This window comes from Crocuta crocuta, unplaced genomic scaffold, assembly GCF_008692635.1.
Source record: "Crocuta crocuta isolate KB4526 unplaced genomic scaffold, BGI_CrCroc_1.0 scaffold384, whole genome shotgun sequence".
Classification (NCBI taxonomy): domain Eukaryota; kingdom Metazoa; phylum Chordata; class Mammalia; order Carnivora; family Hyaenidae; genus Crocuta; species Crocuta crocuta.
In genome coordinates this window covers 378,604-399,259 of record NW_027532182.1, presented here as the reverse complement: position 1 = coordinate 399,259, position 20,656 = coordinate 378,604, and the positions used below count along the sequence as shown (strand labels likewise).

Here is a 20,656-nt window from a genome sequence, read left to right as displayed (position 1 = left end):
CTGCTCACAACCACTGCACATACAGTACTGTCTCTCATGACAAGAGACGTACAGCAGTAATGGCTCAGTACACACGTAGTAGATTCCCAGTAAATGCTACCACTGCTGCTATTAGGACTGGTATCATTGCTGGATTGCCATTGTCTTTGAGGTGGACAGTGAATGCAGGGCCGAGGGAGGTCACTCCGGGCCTGACGCCCAGCAAGAAGGCAGCAGGTGGAGGCCTCAGGCTTCCTGACGAAGCACCCAGCTGGGAGGTGGAACCAGAGCCTCAGCCCTAAGCCCCAGCTGTTTCTGCTTTGTGGAAGCATGGTGTGGTTTCCAGAGTTGGCTGGGAAGGAGAAAGGGCAAGGGAAAAATGTTGTGGCAGGAGAAGCTTGCTTATTGTTTGGTGAGGTCCAAATTGTTTGCCAGACCGGGCCCAATCACCCAAGCGGCGGTGGCTGGGAGAAGATGAGCCTTCTTTGGGCCCACTGGCCTGGCCTGGGCTGCTTGGCTGCCTGGCTCTGACCGTGGCTGTTGGCTGTAGGGCAGGCCAGCGAGGGGCCCAGAACCCCTTGGACATCTTTGTGGCTGCCCTCTGGCTTTCCCCCGGGACCGTCCCCAGCCCCCACTGCTCCACAACAGCATCAGAGGTCCTGTGTGACCTGGGTCATTGTCTGTATAGAATTGTGAGAGCTGAGCTTCAGTGATAGCATGCACACGTGCGTGTGTTGAAGCAGCTCATCATTTAAAAACCGCACTGTCTGTGGCACAAAAAAATTGGTAGCTAAGGCATTTTTCCGTGAATCATTTCAAATGAGTATTAGGTACACGAGAAATTGGAACCACGATTAGGAAAAAAGTATGCAAACATTTGCGATTTGGGCACTAAAAGGAGGACACCCTAAAAATACCCAGGCTGGCAGACAGCCTGACAACTGTCTGGTAGCCCGGCTCTGGCTGCTGAAGTGGCGAGGCAGGCCCCGGCTGGCCCTCCCGGGCCCACTGAGCCCACACCCCGCACACGCCGGGCCACGTGTCTCCCTGAGGCACTTCCGCCCTGACATCCTCAGCGGAGCTCAGGCGAGACCTCCTCTCCCTGCCCACAAAGAGCTGGAGTTTTTGCTGGGGCTCCACTGAGGCCCTTGCTTTGTGAGTCTGCAGATGGCTGTCTTCTTTCTCCCCCTGGACCCCTGCTTGATGGACTCTTGAAGCCTCTCCCTCTGTCCCATGTCAGGAGTGTGGGGGCCAGATCCACACAGCCAGAGTCAGACGGGGCCTCTGACTGCCAGCGTGATGGGGTGTGTGGTCCCAGAGGCTCCTGTTCAGGGTTTGGAGGGCTCGGGGATTTCAGGGTTGCTGGGATTTTAGCGACCTCTCCCACCGCCTGCTTGCCTGGGCTAAGGAGCTCCGTGCAGTGGCGCAGGTTTGGCCACATGGCAGCCCCAGTGCCGCCCCTCAAGTCTGCTCAGTTTTCTGCTTTGAAGAAATTAGCCTTCTTCCTTCCCACAGGGGGGCTGTGTGACCCCATCCGTGCCAGAAGGGTGTGTGAAGGTCATCACAGGCTTCCCTACTGCGCGGCGTGCTGCCTCTGCGCTGCTCAGCAGGGCTTTCGTATCCCCCCAGAAGAGGCCCTGCTCCTCAGAGGAGCGGGGGTGGGAGGAGGGAGCCCAGAAACAATAGGAGCTCGGGGTGGGCGAGAGGGCCACTTTGCAAGGGACAAGGGACAGGCAGGCAGTCTCACAGGCTTGTGCGTACTGTAACGGGGTCCCGGCCCCACCGGGGAAAAGCCCCCGGGCTTTGGTGCTGAGGCCTGGGCTCAGGTCCAGGTCCCACACGGGCCCCTCCATGCTTCCGGCTCCTCACCTGCAAAATGGGGAGGATGGAGTGACATAAGACACATAAAGTAGCCAAATCTTCCTTCTAGAAGGCACTTCTACTCACTTGTGTTTCTTTTCTGCCCCACAGATCAGCAAGGTCGGTGCTAGCATTACCTCCATTTTTTAAAAAAATTTTTTGAAAGTTTATTTATTTATTTTGACAGAGCATAAGTGGGGGAGGAACAGAGAGCAAGAGCGAGAGCGAGAGAGAGAGAGAGAGAGAGAGAGAGAGAGAATCCCAAGCAGGCTCCACACTGTCAGTACAGAGCCCGACACAGGGCTCTGTTCACTAACACAAGATCATGACCCGAGCCAAAATCGAATCGGCCGCTTAACTGACTAAGCCACCAGGTGCCCCAGGATTGCCTCCGTTTTACAGATGAGGGCACGAGGCCAGAGCGGGCACCCGCTGCTAAGTGGCTGGGCAGGGATTTGAACCAGATCCCTCCTACCAAAAGCCCTTGCCCTTTGCGATGCCAGGCTACAGCCATCCCACCCGGCGGCTAAGACCTGGTCCTAAAGCTCTCAAGACAACCCCGGTGGGTCTTGGTCTTTGGGGCNCCCCCCAGCACCCTTCTTGCAGCCAACTTTGCATCACAGACACCGGCGAGGCCCAAGGCAGGGTCCCAAACACAGGATTAGTCACAGCTGCTGCCCTGCAGGGCATGTCATCACCCGAGACCAGGCTTGAAAAGTGAAAGAACTTGCTGTCAGAGATCCAGGGTTGCCCATGGAGATGGGGGAGCCTCGTTCCCCGGGGGTCTGGAGGAGAATGGACAGCCATCTGGCTAAGTGTGGTCGCTGCGAGTCACGCCTGGAGGCAGAGGGATGAGCTGGCCGAAATAGCCTTCTGGGTGGAAGATCCCTCCGTGGCCATCATGGTTCTGGGAACGAGGGGTCTGGGAAGTGGGGAGACAGGTCTCGAGGACACACAGGGGCAGCAAGAGGCCTGCCAGCTCGCCAGCAAATTTCCGGGGAAAGGGCATCATCAGACAGGGCACACGAGGGAGACAGACACAGTCCGAGGTACAGAGGGGCCTGACGTACGCAGGAGAAGAACGGATTTTCTGCTTCAGAACCTCAGGGGCTGGAGGGCCGGCCCAGCAGGTGGCATTCCCAAGTGCATCTGATCTGAGGCCTTTGAGGGATATCCAGGAATATTAGAAACGATGCAGGCCACGGGGCCACAGAGCAGTGTGTTTGCTCAAGCCCCTTCCCTCTCCCCGGCCTCGCACGGTGCCCCTTTGTGGAGGGAGTGTCCTGGTGCTCAGGACACGAAGCCAGGAGGAGTGTAGGAGCCTCGATGGTCCGATTTGAGATGGAGTCTGGAAATGTCTGGTGTCCTGATTTCCTAGCCTGCCAGAGCCGTATCTGAGGNTCTCTCTCCTAGAAATAAATAAAACATAAAAAAAAAAAAAAAACAACATGCCTTTGAGATCCGACTTGTCACTCACTGATTTGAGAGCCTTTGGCCAGTTGGTCCCTCCAAAGCTTGGGCTCCTCAGACCACTAACATGTGGTCGTTACAGCCACTTGTAAGGTGAGAGGTCTAAGGGGGCTAATATTCCTAATACTTCCAGAACAGTACCTGGGACACAGTAAGTGCCAGATATCAGCTGCTATGATTACTCACGTGACCATTTGTACCTGGCAGAGGGAATGGCACGCAGAGACCCCGTGGTGGGAGAGAACGTGGTATGTAGGAGAGACAGAAAGAGGCGGCGTGGCACAGCCGGAGAACAGGAGTCGCGGTACAGGGTGAACCGTGGTCCGAGCTTGTGGCCTGGAGGGTCCTGGCCCCGTCATCCAGCTCCATGCTCTCTGTGGTTGGCTGGTTTCCCTTCCCCCCTCGGTGCCCAGAGCCCTCTGAGGGTGAGGGGAGCAGAAGGCACCAGGATGCCCTTCCTCCTCTGTGTGCCTTGGTGCCGGGAGGAGAGGCATTCCTACCGGGATCCACCCCGACACCCCAGCCTGGAGCAGCCCGGCATGTGGCTCTGCACCCCCAGACGGGCTCAGGAGGCACAAGGGGCCCAAAGGGCAGGTTTTGTGGTCATCTGAGAACACAGCCCCCATAGCGTTCGTTCTGCTCAGACTGTGGGGTCTGCTCGGAGGTCGAAACCCTTGTTTCCGGGTGAGATCCCAGCAGCAGATAGTGTGTGTCTGGCCCAGCTCGTGGCCGCTCTGCTCCATGTCATGCTAGTTAAGAAGCTTCCAGCAAGTATGTGCACAGAATTTGGAAGCGAAGGAGCCAGCAGAGGCGCCGGCCGTCACAGGTCCCACCCACTCCACCGGAAGTTGCTCACCTGTGGTTTTAGGTGCTGGGGAAGAGGAGAAAGAATCCAGGAGCCTCTCGGGTCATCGCAGAGGTGTTCTCTCTGCTGCCTTCCAGCAGTATGACTTGTCAGCTCGTCTTTCTAGGCCTCAGTTTCCTCATCAGTAAAATGGTGAACGTAAGATGGCAATAAGATAATACTGTGAAGCACTTAGTTCAGTGCCTGGTACATAGCAAGCATTTATTAAGCAGTGGCTGCCACCCTCCTCCCCGCTATTATAATGGTCATAAACATGTTTAGATGACACGTTTGACACCCAGAGTAGGCTGTCTTCATTGGCCTGTGATGACACTTCTTAAAGTGTGTCTGTCAAGTGGCATCTCTGTTAGTAATACGGTGCTGCTATTACCCATACGGCTATTACTAACCTGGCCACTGATACGTGACTATTACTGTTACAACCACTTATGACTAGTTGTGGCCAGCATTTATAGAGCACATATACAGAGACAGATACCCTCTTAAGTGTTTTACGTATTAACTCACATTTCTCCCTGTATTTCTGTTGATCCGTGGGGAAGGGATATTAGAGAATTATGAAGAATGGTTTATATGACTGAGTCTCCAGCCTAATGAGAGAGGCAGAAACAAGACAGGAGACAAAAAAATGAGCGAAACCCACCAGACAGTGTAAGAGGCAGCTCGGCTGCATGAAAAACGGTGGAGTCGGCCCTCGGGCCGTGCAGCCTGCCTGGTCCCATCCCAGTTCTGCCACTTATGAACTGGGCACGGCATTTAGCCTCTGTGCCTCGGTCTGTCCTTAGCAGGGGTGTTGGTGGGGATTGAGTTAATAGACCAAAAGCCCTGAGAGCAACACCTGGCACGTGGGATGCTCTGTTCCACCACCACCACCACCACCACCACATTCAGGGGGAATCTCAGGAAGCCTGACGGAGCTGGGGGAGGCATCAGAACAGCCTGGGATTTTAACCGGGCCTTACAGGGCAGCCACAGGAGATTGGGACGGGCTGCGTAGCATGAGCAGCAAAAGTCACAGAGGGACTTCTGTTGTTTCAAAGTGCATGTCTCATGACAAAACTGAATCTACGTCTTAAGAACACAAGAATTCGGTGGAGAGAATTGGGTTTTTGTTTTTTCAAGTTCTCACTGTATCTAGGCAAATACGCCTAGGCGGGGCTGGAGCCACTCTCCAGTGGAGAAGTACATCCTCAGAGGTGCCTCAGGGGCAAGTTCAGCTCCTGCCCCTCTGACTCTGGGATCCGAGCACATCCAGTTTCCTCGCTGAGCCTCAGTTTCCCCGTGTAACGTGAGTCAACCTTTGCTGGCCCCTCTGCTTCCAGATTCTGCCTCCTAGGGGCACTTCCCAAGTTGTGGGGAGATACTCCCCACACAAGTGAGGTACAAAGAGAGGAAAGGCGCCTCTTTGTTCTATTCCAGATGCAGAAGGGGGGAGGTCTCCCCTCAGCCGAGCGCTTTACATAAATAGGAGGCGCCACGGATAGGCTGTGTGCTCGGTCTGAAGAAGTGGGCTCGTTAATCTTTTGCTCAGCTTGCGAAAGTGTTTTCTTATCAAATAATAGAGATGATAGCAGTGAGGGCTTTCTGCTACTGACTTAGGGTTCCCTTAAATACCATTTCAAGAAGATTTGCAGCGTTAAGCTCTTTTCTCTCTTTTCCTCTCCCCGTTTTTGTGCATTAAATCTCCCATCTGCTACCCAAAGTGGAAGTAAAAGAAATCAGAATAGCTATTGGGTGACTTAGTACTTGTTTCCCTGTGTTCCCCAGACTGGCGCGTCCAGTAACCTCTGAAGTGGCAGCGCAGAGACCCCATTGTTTATGGTCCTGATGTGAGCAGGGAGCGTTCCTCCCACGCCTGGTCCTCTTCTCTCACTTCACCCACTTTTTCTTTTCTTCGGAGCACCTTCCTCTACCCGTTGTTACCTGTCTCTCCTACTTGTCTACTTAATTGTCTGCCCCCCTCCTCACCCTCTAGGATGTACCATAGTTCGACTTTGTTCCCACTGTGTGCGCAACACCGAGAACTGTCCCTGGCACACCGTAGGCAGTTGAATACTTTGTTCAGTTATTGAAATAGGACGTAAGGCCTAAAGGTTGGACGCTGGCATCCAGCTCCCATATGGGGCCTCTGCCCTGCCGGTCCCTAGCTGGGTGACTTTGGACAAGATATTTAATTTCTCAGGCCTCAACTTCTCAGCTGGAAAAGGGCTTGATCTGCCTCCAGAGGTTTTTGTGGAAATCATGGGAGGTAATACATTTAAAGGAGTTAGTGAACAGTAAGCTCTTCGGATGTGGGAGCTGTGATTATCAGTATAATTACTGTTTTCATCAACCTTCTGGAAGGCCTAAAGTAACTAAATTGTGTTTAATGCGTAAATAATCCAGAAACAACAGTGAACTTAAACATCACATTTCCTCAGCACGCGTGTGTGTTCTCCCCGGCATGTACATCCCCCTGGCCCCTGTCTTTGCTTACTTTAACGCAGCTCTGATAGGAGCCAGTGAGCCAGGCGAGCAACAGAGAAGATAAAGTAGACCAGATGTCACAAAGGCCTCAGCGAGGACTGTTTGGAACAGAGATGTGTACAAACTTCAGATTTATCACAGCCCACCACCCGAGGATTTAAAAAACTAGATTTCATCCGCCCATTGGTTCAAAGACCAAGCAGGCTGAGGGTCAAACACCACAGTCAGTGGGGTACCTTGGCCCCTTGCTTGCTGGTTTGGCCATAGGGCCTATGCAAGATGGGATGTTGCTACGTATTGGAGCTGGGGACTGATTCGATCTGATTTCTTTCACATGGGCTGGAAGAATCTAGTCAAAGCTTTATAGTTTATAAAGCACTTTACATACACAGCTCTCTGATTAGTTCTCATAATAGCTCTTAGAGCAAGTGATTACTGCTCCCATTTACAGATGAGAAGACTGAGGCCTGGAGAGGGCCAAAGGGACAGCCCAGGTCACATTGAAGAAGAGGCAGATCAGAGCTCAGACAGGGAAGTCTGTCTGATTATATTAGCACAGTGTTCACATCGCCAGGGGTGCTAGGTCCCTCCCACTTCCCAGGAGAGAGAGCAAGGCCCCAGGAGCCAGGTCTCTTGGTCAGCACCCCTTCCACCTAGCGTGACTTGGGCAGCTTGCTCTCAACTACTCAGGACCTCTTGAGTCCGCTGGCTCAGGGTGGCCAGCCGAGGGTGGGCATCTGTCCAGCATCTGACAAGGAATGAGCCAGGGATCAGGGGCAGACAAAGTGGTGGTGCCAGATAACCGGGGGATGGAGACAGGGCAGGATCCTGGCCCAGCCGTTGACAAGCACCCCCGGGGGCTGCCTGTTGCATATGACTTCCTGCCCCATTGTTGGGGCCACCCAGCCTCACAGAAAAGAAGATTGGGAACTGCCAGCCTAGGGGCTTCATTCACTGGGAGTGTTTTTGTAACACGGCTGCCACAATCCCCTTTGTCTGCAGTATCGCCAGGATCCCAGAGAGCCTTGGTGCTGGGAAGTCCCGGCTCTAAAGGGAATGGACTCTGCTTTCTTAACAGTGGCTTCCAAGGCTGAGTGGCTGGCATTCCAGACACTGAGGATGGGGACAGGGTAGCAGCTCAGATGGTGTCTGCAGTCAGGCCGGGCTGATTTCTGGCCCTACTTTCCTGCCCCACCTTAGACAAGACAGCCGTCTGGAACTTGCCCCTGCTTTGCTGCTTTAATATTGGACATTTAGGGGGAATAGCCTCTCAAGACGGCTAGAAAATACCCCTGAGGCTTTGGGGCTCACCGCAGTCTTCCATTCATTCCTTGCGGACCCCAAGGCTGATGAGGTGAGGCCGTGGGTGTGGAAGCTGGAGTTCAGGCAGGGTCTGGATGAGCCACTGGGACGAACGAGCCTTTTCTCCAGCCCGCCTGCCTCCCGGGCCTCAGACAGCTAGCAGGCTCACTGCATCTTGTGTGGCAGCTTGCTCTCATGAAAGACCCTAGAATGTTTTGTTTGTTTGTTTTCGTAAAGTTGGACGGATTGCCAATGGCTAGCTAAGTGGCCTTGGACATATGTCCAAACATCTCAAAGCCTCAGTTTCCACATTTGTAAAAACACACACTAGTAATTATACCCACCCTTCAGGGTGGCTGCATTAGAAACAGGGTAATGTTTGCAGTGACCTCATGCTTGCCCAGCACATAGTAGGTCCTCAACAGATTGCAGCAATGTGGTTTACTGCCCAGAAGCCAGTGCCAGAGTCTTCCTGAAGCTGCAGGGGGGATGTGGGTGCAGAAAGCAAGGTCCATCCTGGGAGCCCGCACCTCCTTTTCCTCTTCCTCTGGCTGGGTGTGCTGCCATCTACGGCTTGGGTCAAAGCCACTAGCTGCCAATCAGGAATTCCCCCCTCACATCTCTGTTGGGCCTCAAGAGCCCCATGCCCCTACCTCCTCCTAGAAGTTTCTAGAAACTCTTTACCTGACAATGTGAATGAGTCCTCTTTTTGCCTTGGACTCTGGAGGAAGGGGAGACAAACTGTGTGTGATTATACTCCACTGAATCCAAGCAGGGATGCTATCCAGAGACCCTAAACCAAAGAACCCCCCCTCCCTGCCCAGGGGGCTGTGAGATAAATCAGCAGGACCGTGAGCGAAGCCATAGCCTCTTCCCAAGCCCGCCTTGTTTGGCAGAGGCTGACGGGTGGGTGGTGGCCGGTGCCCTCACTGTGTCTGTGATCACGTCGGAAGCCCTTGCCAGTCTGGCTTCCATATGGTGAAAGAGTTTGTGGTCACGCCGGGCACAGCAGCCGCAGTGAGCCCCGGAGGGCAGGGGTGGGGAGGTGTGGCCTGAAGGCCGAAGGAGCCGCACCCCGTGAAGCTTTCACAGTGCCCCCGCCAGGTGTGTGGGAAAACAGAGCTACTCCGGCGACAGGCCCAGCCGCCGCCGCCCGGGAGGCTGCGACACGGGGAGGTGAGGCCTGAGACATGGGCCACAGGCCTCTGGCCTCGCAGCCCTCGAGAGCCCCCCTGCAGCGTGAGAGAGGGCGGACATGGGGAGGCTAGTGTGCCGGCACCCCTGGAATCGGGACCGTGTTGCCCACATAGATGCCACCCTGGAGAGAGNGTCGGAAGCCCTTGCCAGTCTGGCTTCCATATGGTGAAAGAGTTTGTGGTCACGCCGGGCACAGCAGCCGCAGTGAGCCCCGGAGGGCAGGGGTGGGGAGGTGTGGCCTGAAGGCCGAAGGAGCCGCACCCCGTGAAGCTTTCACAGTGCCCCCGCCAGGTGTGTGGGAAAACAGAGCTACTCCGGCGACAGGCCCAGCCGCCGCCGCCCGGGAGGCTGCGACACGGGGAGGTGAGGCCTGAGACATGGGCCACAGGCCTCTGGCCTCGCAGCCCTCGATCGAGCCCCCCCGCAGCGTGAGAGAGGGCGGACATGGGGAGGCTAGTGTGCCGGCACCCCTGGAATCGGGACCGTGTTGCCCACATAGATGCCACCCTGGAGAGAGGCCCGGTTACCGGTTCCCTCCGCCGAGGCGCAACGCGCACTGACCTCTGCAGAACCACGTACGTGTGCGTTTCCCTTGGAGCCGTGCCCGCCTCTGCCCCGAAACTGCTTGCGCCCCAGTGAGCCGGCCCCGCCCCAGGAGACTGCTCCTGGGTAGAAAATCCGCCTGGGAGATGGTTGTCTTCTTCTCTGGGAAGCATTTTCTTTTTCTGAAAGGAACCACTTACCAACACCCAAGCCTACTCAGGCCTCCAAGAATGAAAGATGAAGCAGGTCCCCATTTCACGAGCTCTTTTGCCTGCAGATGCCCTCGACCTCGTAGCACCCGGAGCCCTCTGAGAAGAGCCCTGGAGCCCTGCAGAAAGTTCTGGAGTGAGAGCAGACCCCTGAAAACACGTTAGCAGCCAGAGGGCTCTGCCTCCTGAAGTGAGAAATGTGCCACACGTTTACCAATTCAGAGATTTCTAACGCGGGCCCCTGTGCTGAGGGATGGGACGCGTCAGAGAGCAGAGGTCTCTGTCTTCAGAGAAATGATAGTCTGAGGAGAAAGCAGACACAAGCGCAAGGCTGACCGGGAGGGTAAGGGCCGTGAAGGCACAGTGCCGCAGGGCAGAATGGAGACCTGCTTCAGGGCAGGCAGAGGCCTCTCACCGCCCAGAGCAGGCGGCACAAGCCAGGGCCCCCCACCCCACCCCGACACGGGGGTGACCAGATGCCTCAGTTTGTCTGAGCAGGTTCTAGCTTCCACCCACTGTCCCAGTGTCCTTAGCAACAGCACACTTTTTTCCCCTCAAAAGGGGTCCGATCTGGGTGAAAATGATAGGGCTGTTGTGCCTAAAACTCCTCATCCCTAAGATGAGGGAGATGAGGAAGGGTCCAGAAAGTGGAAGACCAGGACCAATTTGCTACGCTGAGTGACGGTGGAATGTACCGTGCAGGAGCTCGGGGGCTGGGGGACGCTGCCAGGGACTTCATCCCACCTCTGCCTCTTACCTAGGTGCATGATCAGGGGCAAGTTACTTCACCTCTCCAGCCCTCAGTTTCACCTTGTGTAAAATGGGATAATAGTACCTGCTTTGTAACACAGATAGGAGGATTAAAGGCGTCAATAGATGTGAAGGGCTTAAAACAGTGCCAGGTGCTTAGCGTGCCCTGTAGATGCTAGCTCGTCATGTTTTTCTGTTCTCCCTGGGGCCTCAGGAGCCAAGCCAAGATGGCCCAGTATTCACACAATTAACCCTCCCGCCCCAGTGCCCGCTTTCAGGCTCCCGTGGAGTCTAATGGGCAGGCACCGGGAAGAGGCAGAGAAATTGCTCGCAGCTAATCATGACTTGGTGCATTCTAAATTTATATCCATATGCGTATCTGGGCAAGTAGAAGGTTTTTGGTTTTGGGTTTTTTGTTGTTTTTTTTTTTAGCACCTCTAATCCATAACACATGAGTTTTAATAAGAAAAGTGTATTTCCCCCTCAGGGAGCCCTGAGCTCTGCCTCTGACCGCAGTCCCCTGACCCCACGTGGAGACTGCCGTGGCTCAGCCGCTCCAGGTCCTGAGGCAGAGGGGCGGTGGAGAAGACAGGCCTGGGGGTCAGAGGAGAGATGCTTCCCCAACTCTGACTCCAAGCTAGGCCAGACCATTCCGGTTTACCAAGCAATTCTAGAAAAATAATTAGTCCAAGATGTGCACCAGACTAGAATTGCTTCCTTTGTGCTGGAAGTAGCAGCTGACTCCGGTGGGACAGCAGTGGGGTTTTCCTTCATGGACGGTTTGGCTTGGTGTTTGAGGCCACGGTGGCTCTCAGAAATCTTAACCTGTGGTGAAGGCCTCAGAGCTGGCATAGGAGAGCTGGCCTTGACCTTCCCAGAGAAGAGCTGCATTGGATTGGACAAAGCTTGGCCTCTTTGCTGGTTCCTGATGGTGCTACCCTGTAGCCCCAGCCCGGACGGGTTGGCGGGGAGGGACGTGGCAGCAGCGCGTGCAGCAGGGAGATCCCCCGCACACCCCCATGGCTCAGCAGTGGCTTCAACTGAAGGTGGGGCGGACTCCAGGGAAGCATTTAGGGCTGAGGGTGGGAGACATTCCGGCTGGCCCCTGTGAGGTCCCTCTCCCGGACTAAGGGTGCTCACAGGCAGGGTGGGCTGGGCATACTGGGGAATGGGGAAATCTCATTAGAGAGCGAGCCCGAGGCGTCGTGGGCCTCCCCAGCCCTCCCAGCGCCCGGAGCCGCACCCGCACCCTCGGGGCTCCCTGCCAAGGGTGGAAGTTAAGAAACCACAACCCCGGTTTTCCCAGGGCTGAGCTCAGGCCAGGTCTTGAGGCCCTGCCCAGCCGGTGGGCACGTCTGTGGGGCTGCCTGCGTGCTCGTACCCGCTTCCTCACGGGTGGGCACGGGGTGAGGGGGGATCGTACCTCCCAGTTGGGCACCGAGGCACAAGGCCTTCTCGTGCCCAGGGCTTGGGTCGCACAGCCTCCAGTTACAGGCCTGTGCCCCTCTGCCAACCTGCCTCTCCCTGAGGCCGCTGCCCACCTCCAGGAAGAACAGAGCCCGCTTTGAGCTGGAAATTAGAGTCGTTTCCTGTTCCTTGTTGTTAAGACGCTGCTTACAGGGCTGTAATCCCAATAAATCATATGCTTGCTGAGTCGGGCAGGGTTGTTGGTGGTGGGTTTTTTTTTTTCCAAGCTGCAGGGACCTCTTAAAACCAAGGCCTTAAGTTTATTCTCTTTCATTTTTTTTAAGGGGAAAAAATGGCTTTTGCAGGCCCAGCCCTGTCAGAGGGCCTGATAAGACCCTTGGCTTGATAGAGTCACGTTGAGGTGACATGAGGAGAAACTGAGGCATGACACAGGGATCTGGTCTCCCCGTTGCTGCTGGACGAGACATTTGGCCTCACGGGGTTTCTGTTTCCTCCCCTAGCAAATAAGAGGATGTGGTCGGGCATTTCCCAGCCTCTCCATGTAGAAGCCCCATCTATACTGGTACATTTCCTGAACATTCCCAGGTGACGGTAGTGGCTGTTTTATGCACAGAAAGTCACATGCTGCCAGTCGATGACCCTTTAGGTGGCTTGGTTTGTCACAGCAGCAACCCCACCTGATGTGTGTATGTGTGCACACGGGTGATGGCTTCTAGGTTAGGCCCCCGACACTGCTTGGGGCGGCCAGGGGGGCACAGGTCCCTGGCGGTAATTCCATGCCCCCCTCCCACGCCCCCCTCACATGTCTGTGAGTCTGTGTCTCTTTGTCGCCCCGTGCCCTGTGTGAGATCCTTGACTGCCAAGGCCCAGAAACAGCTCCTGATCCCACTCAACATGGTGGTTGCATTTGTTTGGCCTGTTTTATGAGCGGGGACAGAGCGGGTGATGGGCCACTCGCTGGCAGGCTTTTGCAAGCTTTACATGTTTATACTTGCTGGAGGCCCGGGAAAGGGGAGAGTTGGCCGGACTTCAAGGCGGCCATGGCTGAGGCATTTAATAGGACCAGATTCCTACAACCTTTTTTGCTAGTATGTGTTCTCTCTCTCAGCAGATGCTAACGTAGTACTAACAGTTAACGTCTATTGAGAGCTTGCCGTGTCCCAAATGCTGCACTGACCACTCCCATACATACTTCTTGTGAGGCAGTCCTATTATTTATACCCATTTTGCTGATGGGACAGCTGAGGCGGAGGCTGGGGTAACTTGTGCAGGATCGTGACCGAATTCGCTGGGAGTGACACCAGATCCCAACCCAGGAGGTCCTCTCTGCAGCCCACAGTCTTGATCACTGCAGAGTAGATACAGCTATTGTCATGTGGAGTTTGTGAGATAGCAAAAGAGATTCTCACAATGGAAAAAACATCTAGAAGCCACTGACATCTCTTCTTTAATAGGAACACAGGCCCAAAGAGTGTAATGACCTGCCCCGTGTTAGAGAGCCAGTGCTCTTGCTTCAGGACACGGAGAGTGAGTGGAAGTGAGGATTCTCCCGGGGGGAGGGGGGGGCAGGAGCTTCAGTTCGCTGGGCCAGGCAGGTGCACGTAAACATACACTCTTGTGGAAATGACCAGACCGTGTGCTGTCAGAGGCAGAATCCCAGCCCCACGTTCAGCCCAAGAACAGACTTGTCTTAAGGTAGTGATGCTCAAAGTGTGGTCTGGGGACCCCTGGGGTCCTGAGGCTCTTCGGAAGTCTACAGGGTCAATATTATTTTCATTATAAGACGGGGTTATTTGCCTTTTCACTCTCATTTCCCCACGTGTCCAGGGGAGCTTTCTAGAGGCTGTGTGACATGTGATAACAGTATCACTGATGGCTGGTGGGGATGTGAACTTGCATGTTCAGATGTCTTAACATTCTCTCTTTTGGTTCCTGATACAGTAAATAGTGGTAGGATAACCTATGTAAACAAAAGCTCTTTGGAGGCCTCAATCATTTGTAAGAGTACAAAGGGAATCCTGTGACCAGAACACTCCAGAATGACTATTCAGAGGTATTGGACCCAGCAAGGGGGAAACCTGGTGACAGAGGGCCGGCACAAAGGGGGTTCCTTCAGCCCTGCCCCCTCTCCCTGCCTCAGGCACAGCAGATGCCCACCCTAGCTGTGAAAGGCTTGTGGCCAAACGCAGCATAGAAGAACCACAAGTCGAGGGAAACAGCCTTTTTCTTTGGGAGGGGACAAAGCTGGAGATCCTGAGGACAATGCAGATGTCAGTCATTCCCCGCCTTTCTCCTCCGGAGCCCTTTCACCCACAGTTAGGATGCAGCCACCGCCAGTACAGATGGGAGTTTTTATAGGGATTTTCCAGAATGTCCAGAAATACAGGCCAGCTTCTCAGCATGTTCAGTGGTCTAGATGAAATTACCAGAAAGGAAATAGGAGCCTGGAACCCACAGGCCAAGGGAAGGATGTCACTGAGTAAATCCATGAATTGCTTGTCATTTTATCTTCCCATGGACCAGAGAGGCGGTAGGTAGGCCAAGGAAAAGAGCCCGAAGAGGTCAGTTTGGGGGCTGGTACTGCCTTGTTTGTGGACAGGTGGATGCCAGCCACTACCCCAGAGGCAGAGGGACACTCTTAACCTTGGAGGATTTCTGTATGTTGAGAATATCAGCCAGTGTTCAATTTAAGAACCCAGAAACCACCCTAGGTGTTTTAAGCAGGAAGGGATTTAATGCAGGGAATTAAGTGCCAACAGAATCATTGTAAGAACAAGTTCAAGGCTGAGCCTCCAAGGACAAAACCAGACTCATCCAACCAAGAAGACTGCTCCCTCTGAGACCTTCCCTGGAAATGCAATTCAGAACTGAAGTTGCAATCAAGAAATCCTTGTCGTTACTTTCAGTAGCACTACCACTGCCTCTGAAGCCCTCAGAAAGGTGGAAAATGGACACTGGAATGTTCTGTGAGAAAAGAAAAACTAGACGTCATGCTTTATGACCTGGCTATCTTCCAGGCAAAGAGTGCATAAAGATGGCCTCTGCCTCATATCCATTTACGAGATCTCATGGAGCTACATCCCAATGGCAAAACCTAATTTGCATCCACAACCCCAGCTACAAAGAAGTCTGGGAAATATAGTTTTCAACTTTTTATGTCTCCAACAAAGACAGCAGAATGGAGGCTGAATGAGCTAATCCCCAATACCTGCCCACCAAAGTTATCGATACTGTATTTTTTCATGTGCCAAGTTCTAAGAGGCACAGAGCATAATGGATCATAACAACATCTGATTAGACTTGGTGATTCCCCAAGTTCCCTCTTGGATTTCCCCTAGTGCAGCTGGGAGATGCTGCTTGGAGCTCCAGTGACCATACTTGGCACTTGGTCTTGGCTCTTGGCCACAACAGGGAAGAATGGGTGGCAAATCCACGAACTACCTTGTCATTTATACTTCTTCAGTCTCAATGTTGGTGGTTTAGATAAAGCCTTCCCCTTAGATCTGAAGGACTGTTATATATAGAAATATGTCTCTGAGCTTGCCTTCTAGCATTGCAATGTAAGAATTGGAAAATCCAAGAATATTTACAGAGAATCCCAATGGGCATATATAATCAAGAAAATTGTTATAAGCAGAAGAGTAGTGCACAAACGGCTTGTTGCTTCCTCCTGCATTCTGCAGGCTCCCTCCATAGAGTCTTGGCTTTACCACTTCAGCAAGTCAACACTGTGGCCTTGAATATTATATGCCATTCTTTTCCAGGCAGAAATAGGAGTTGGTTCAGATTCAAAAATTTAGATGCATCGTAGTAAGTTCCTGATGCTCAGCCATCCTTTTCATCACTCAGCCAGCATTTATTGAGCACCTGTGGTGTTCAGGACTGATGCTGGGGACATTTGGGAGTACAGAAATTCTTGTCCTGAGGCCGAATCGTCTAGTCAGGAAGATGAGACACAGTCACGGATGGAAGAGCAAGTTCTAAGGGATCTTGGATCTTGGAGTGGGAGGGCTTCTGGAAAGGGGTGGTGATGGAACTAAGCCCTGAAGGGTAAACAGGATCTGGACAGGCAGAGGTAAGAGCAAATTCATTCTCTCGAGGAGGTGGGAAGGGCAGGGTAGGCTTGAGAACCACAGGTGCCTGCTGGTCGGCTGTGTCCTAGTGAATGTTAATGAGCCAGGACTGGAAATGGGTTGAGGTGAGGTCCGGGGCACTCTTGAAGGCCAAGACCAGCCAGGCTTCCCCAGCCCGTGACTGCTCCTCACCACTGCAGTTGGTATACTTGGGCCCAGATACATTTTCTGAAATGACAGAGCCCAGAACATCAAAATAGCTTCCCAGTGAACCACCTTCAAGGTCACATCTGGTTTAATTTTGTTTAAAAATAAATAAAAGTATCATTTGCCCTCAACGAGAGAAGCTCTTAAAGTTTTGACAATATCCTTAGCATTTGGAAACCTGAGACAAGTGATCTCAGGGTCTCACATCGATTCCCTGCAGTCGACTGACTTAATGACTGAGGAAAGAGAATGGAAGTCCTTTTCCTGGTCACGGTACCTCTCTGCCTGTCTAGGAGCAAGGTAGCAGTGACAGCAGAGGCCTAATGCTCCAGCAGCCCAGGGCGGAGGGAGTGGGGTGTGGAGGCATCAGGAGGGTGGGGAGCTCACACAGGAATGGGAGGTGGACTCAGCTGCCATTAGAACAGCCGCAAGGTGCAGCGTGCCAGGGCTGCCTCATCCTTGTGACCAGGCAAGGAAAGTTCTAGGCAGAGCAGGCTGGTTGTCCATTGAGTCATAAAGCCCAAGACCGGCTGTCAGGGCCGCCCGCGGCCGTGAGATCCATTGGACTGTGAAGTGGTCTCCCGAGGAGGTCTTTGCCATAGGAGACTTGCCAGAACTCACGGAGGATGGGGGTGGGAGGGCCTGGAGCTGGGAGAGGGCAGGACCCTGCATGGAGGTGCTGGCTGTATTGCTCAATGCCTGGGGGCCATTGAGCCCCCCCAGTCACATGCCGTGTGAAGGGCGCCCCCTGGTGACCCCGGTAATACCTTGTGAATGGCGCCCCCTGGAGTTTGCAAGTCAGAGGCCTCATGGAGCAGAAGTCTCCCTGCTTCCACCTAGCGCCCCACGTCACTGCGGCCATGGGTTCTTAGTGTTGGGCCCCGGACCATTCTTCCCCAGAGGACTCGGAGCACCAAGCTGAGGCAGCTCCAGCCTGCCACAGGAAGTGACGTGGGGCCCGCCTCAGCCCAGGTGCAGGTTGAGGAAGGAATGACATCAGCTATGGCTGTGTAGTGTGATACACAGCGTCTCACAGAGCTTGAGGACAGCCCTAAGCGGGTATGAGCCCGTCTCACAGACACAGGGAACAGGCTCGGCCGTGTTTGTGGTGATGGATCACAGCTGCTAGTGGCAAAGCTGGGTTGGGAGCCTGACCGGGTCTGTTGCACTCTGTCCCCCACACGCATCTGCCACCCGGGAGGCAGTCTCTCCCTTCTGCTGACAGAGACCCCTTCTGAATTCTTTGGAGGGGACAGGAGCCCCCAACTTGACACTGGCAAACCCCTTGCCTCATTGGTCACCTCGGGCCCTTAGGTTCCACTCGTGGCCTATGATGGGAATTTCTCCTGACCCAGGACAGTGTCTGGAATGGAACACACTGGGGTCTCAGTGAGCAAAAGGAGCAAACCCCCTCCACACCTCACAGCCTGAAGGTCACAGGGTGACCAGCCTCTACAGCTGTTCCTGAGCGTGCGTGTGGAGGGAGCCCCCCCATCGGCCTGACCCTCTCTCTCTGCTGCCTCACAGGCCCTTCATGCTGCTGCCGCCACTGATGGAGTGGATGCGCGTGGCCATCACCTACGCGGAGCACCGCCGCAGCCTCACCGTGGACAGCGGCGACATCCGGCAGGCCGCCCGGCTGCTGCTGCCCGGCCTGGACTGTGAGCCCCGGCAGCTCAAGTACGGAACTGGGGACGAGTGAGGCTGAAGGGCTTCCCGCGCGCCTCCTGCTCCTGGAGGTTGGGAGGGGGCCCCTCCCGTGGCGCCCCTGCGCGGCCACGCCTGTCAGAACTAGTCATTCCTGACCCTGGCTGCCTTCTGGGTGCATCTTCTGCAGCCACGGTCAGGTGCGCAGAGCAGAGGTGCATTTGGGTTTGGACAGGAGAGCTCTCACAGTCTGGCTTTTTGGGATAGTTGGGGGGTGAGCAGCAGAAGTGGGTCCTCTCCTCTGTTCCTGTGTCTGCCACTCTTTTTCTGAACTCTTTCTGGTGTAGACTCTGGGCTGAGCCCTTCCTTTTCACATGTGTTAACCTTGGGCCTCGTGACAACTTTAGAGAATGAGGGGCTGGAAGGCTCATATTACAAATGGAGAGACTTAGCTAGCAAAGTGGCCGCACCTAAATTTGAACCCAGGTCTCTATGGACCTAGGCCTGGGCTCTTAATTTCCTTCCCAGCATGACCATCTTGTATTGGTCTCCTAAAGTCGTCTGGAGAATGTTTTCTGTGGCCACTCTTGTGCTATGAGAGCCTTGCATTTTTTTTTTTTTTTTTTTTTTTTCTCCTTTTCCCGGAACACTGACCTGATTAACTCTGGTCACCGGCTTGCTTAAACAGTCACAACTAGTCCATTCTCTAGATGTAAATTCTACACCTACTGACCTTTTCATCTCTTTCTCTCAGGAGTAATTAGACTATATAGTTTCTCTGGAAACACCAGCATCCTTCTCTCACCTCTCCAACCATATTCCACCCTTTAGCTCTTTGAAAAAAGCTTCTTATCCCTTCTGCCTGTTCATTCTATTTCCAATTNNTTTTTTTTTTTTTTTTTTTTGACCCTCTGCCCCAATCCCAGTTATAGCCTCCTCTGTCTCCATGGCAAATTCCCAAAGTCATTCTGGGACTTGAACTTCCAATGCTTTGGTCCAGCCAAGGCTCCAGGCTGATGCCACCTATGGGAAGCCTGTACTGTGCCTTCCTGTAGGCTTTTAATCTGTGACTCTCCTTGGTAGGATGGCTTGATGGCAGCAGGCTTCTGGGCCATTCTCACCATCTGTCTGGTAATTCTGGGCCTCCCCGGAAGGCCTTCAGGAGAGAGGACCTAGAGCCAAGAACTAGAACTCGGCCACAGTGGCCGTCCCATGGGCCGAGTGCAGCCTTCTCCCTGCAGGAAGTACATTGGCAAGTCCATACCCAGCTGGGGCTGCTTCCTCCTCAGGCTGGATGCCTGGTGGGTTATTTCTTTCTGATGGGACTTGGTTCCCTGGCAGTGGACGGCTCCGAGGCGCTCAGGGCTCTTCTTTAACGTGTGTAGGAGAACAGAAGCATGTACTGTTCATGGCACTGGGCATGACAAGGCCAGTCGTTGCCAATCCAGTAATAATTCCCCGTCCTTCCCGTCCACCCCATCATCCCTCCACCCAGCCTGGCATAGCTGTGCCACGTCTCCTCCAGGGGCGGTGTCCTAGCCAAATGTGTCACGCACAGTCCCACTCACACGCCTGTGGGTCTCTTCTGCACAGACCCGAGTGCTGTTTCAGCTCCTTCCGGAGGCTGGATGCCCGAGCGGCTACCGAAAAATTCAACCAGGACCTGGGTTTCCGCATGCTCAACTGCGGAAGGACGGACCTCATCAACCAGGCGATCGAGGCCCTGGGCCCGGACGGGGTGAACACTATGGACGACCAGGTGCGTGCGGAGAGCTCCGTTAGCCAGGCATGGGGCACAGAGTCAGGGCTTCATTGCTGGTGCTGGCCCAGTCCTTCCGTCCCAAACCCGAGAGCCACTCAGCTCTGTGCTTCTGACAAACGGGCGGTCTCCCGAATCGCTCCCTGCCTGTTCCTGGTGAGATGTCAGCTTGAAGACCTTCCTGGCACCCCTTGGAAAACCTCTGTGACAGAGACTCTGCCTTCACAGTCTGGAAGGCTGGAGACCGTCCCAGAGGGTGCAGGGCCGGGACGAAGTCATGAGGAGTGAGCTGGACTTCCAGCTTAGGGCGCCAGTCGCTCAGGTGCGCTTTAGAGCACCTCATGTGCCTCCCACGTGCTCAGCCCTCAGAACCCGCTGCTGCGGTGAAGGTGGCGTCCTAGTTGGGCAAACGTGAGCTAGGAAATCTAAGCATACTGTACAGAGCAGATTCGTGAAAAGTGCTAAGGAGTAAAGTGAAGCTGGAAAAGGAAGCATTGAAAGCGACATACAATTTTAGGTAGACTTTAATGTGAAGTTTTTTCGTTTGCTTTATTGCTTGTGCTGTGAAGAGCTGACATTTATTGAGCTCACTGCTGTGTTCCAGGCATCGTTCAAAGCGCTTGGCACGGATGGGCTCATTTAATCTTGACAGCAGCCCTGTGATGTCGGTACTGTTATTATCCCCATTTTATAGATGAGGAAACTGAGGTACAGAGAAGTCGGTTTACCCGAGCTCACACAGCTAGTAAGGAGCAGAGCTGGGATTGGAAGCAGTCTGGCTCCAGGCTCTTCACCACCATGGGCTGCCTGGTTCGTCTCTCTGACGCTGCCTTGTGAGTCCTTGCTGAGGAGGTGAAGGCACTGGAAGGCCACACTGGGGCGGGGGGGCGGGGCGGGGGGG

The 20,656-nt window shown here is 54.2% G+C and overlaps 1 protein-coding gene across 1 annotated transcript in view; it reads left to right on the top strand.

Moving 5' to 3' along the window:
• ABTB2 (ankyrin repeat and BTB domain containing 2) overlaps positions 1-20,656 on the top strand; it is a 170,971-nt gene that overhangs the window by 134,282 nt on the left and 16,033 nt on the right. The window contains exons 4-5 of the mRNA XM_077777477.1: positions 17,877-18,029; positions 19,590-19,755. Of these exons, the coding sequence (XP_077633603.1) occupies positions 17,877-18,029; positions 19,590-19,755 (319 nt within the window). The remainder of the gene's footprint in view (positions 1-17,876; positions 18,030-19,589; positions 19,756-20,656) is intronic.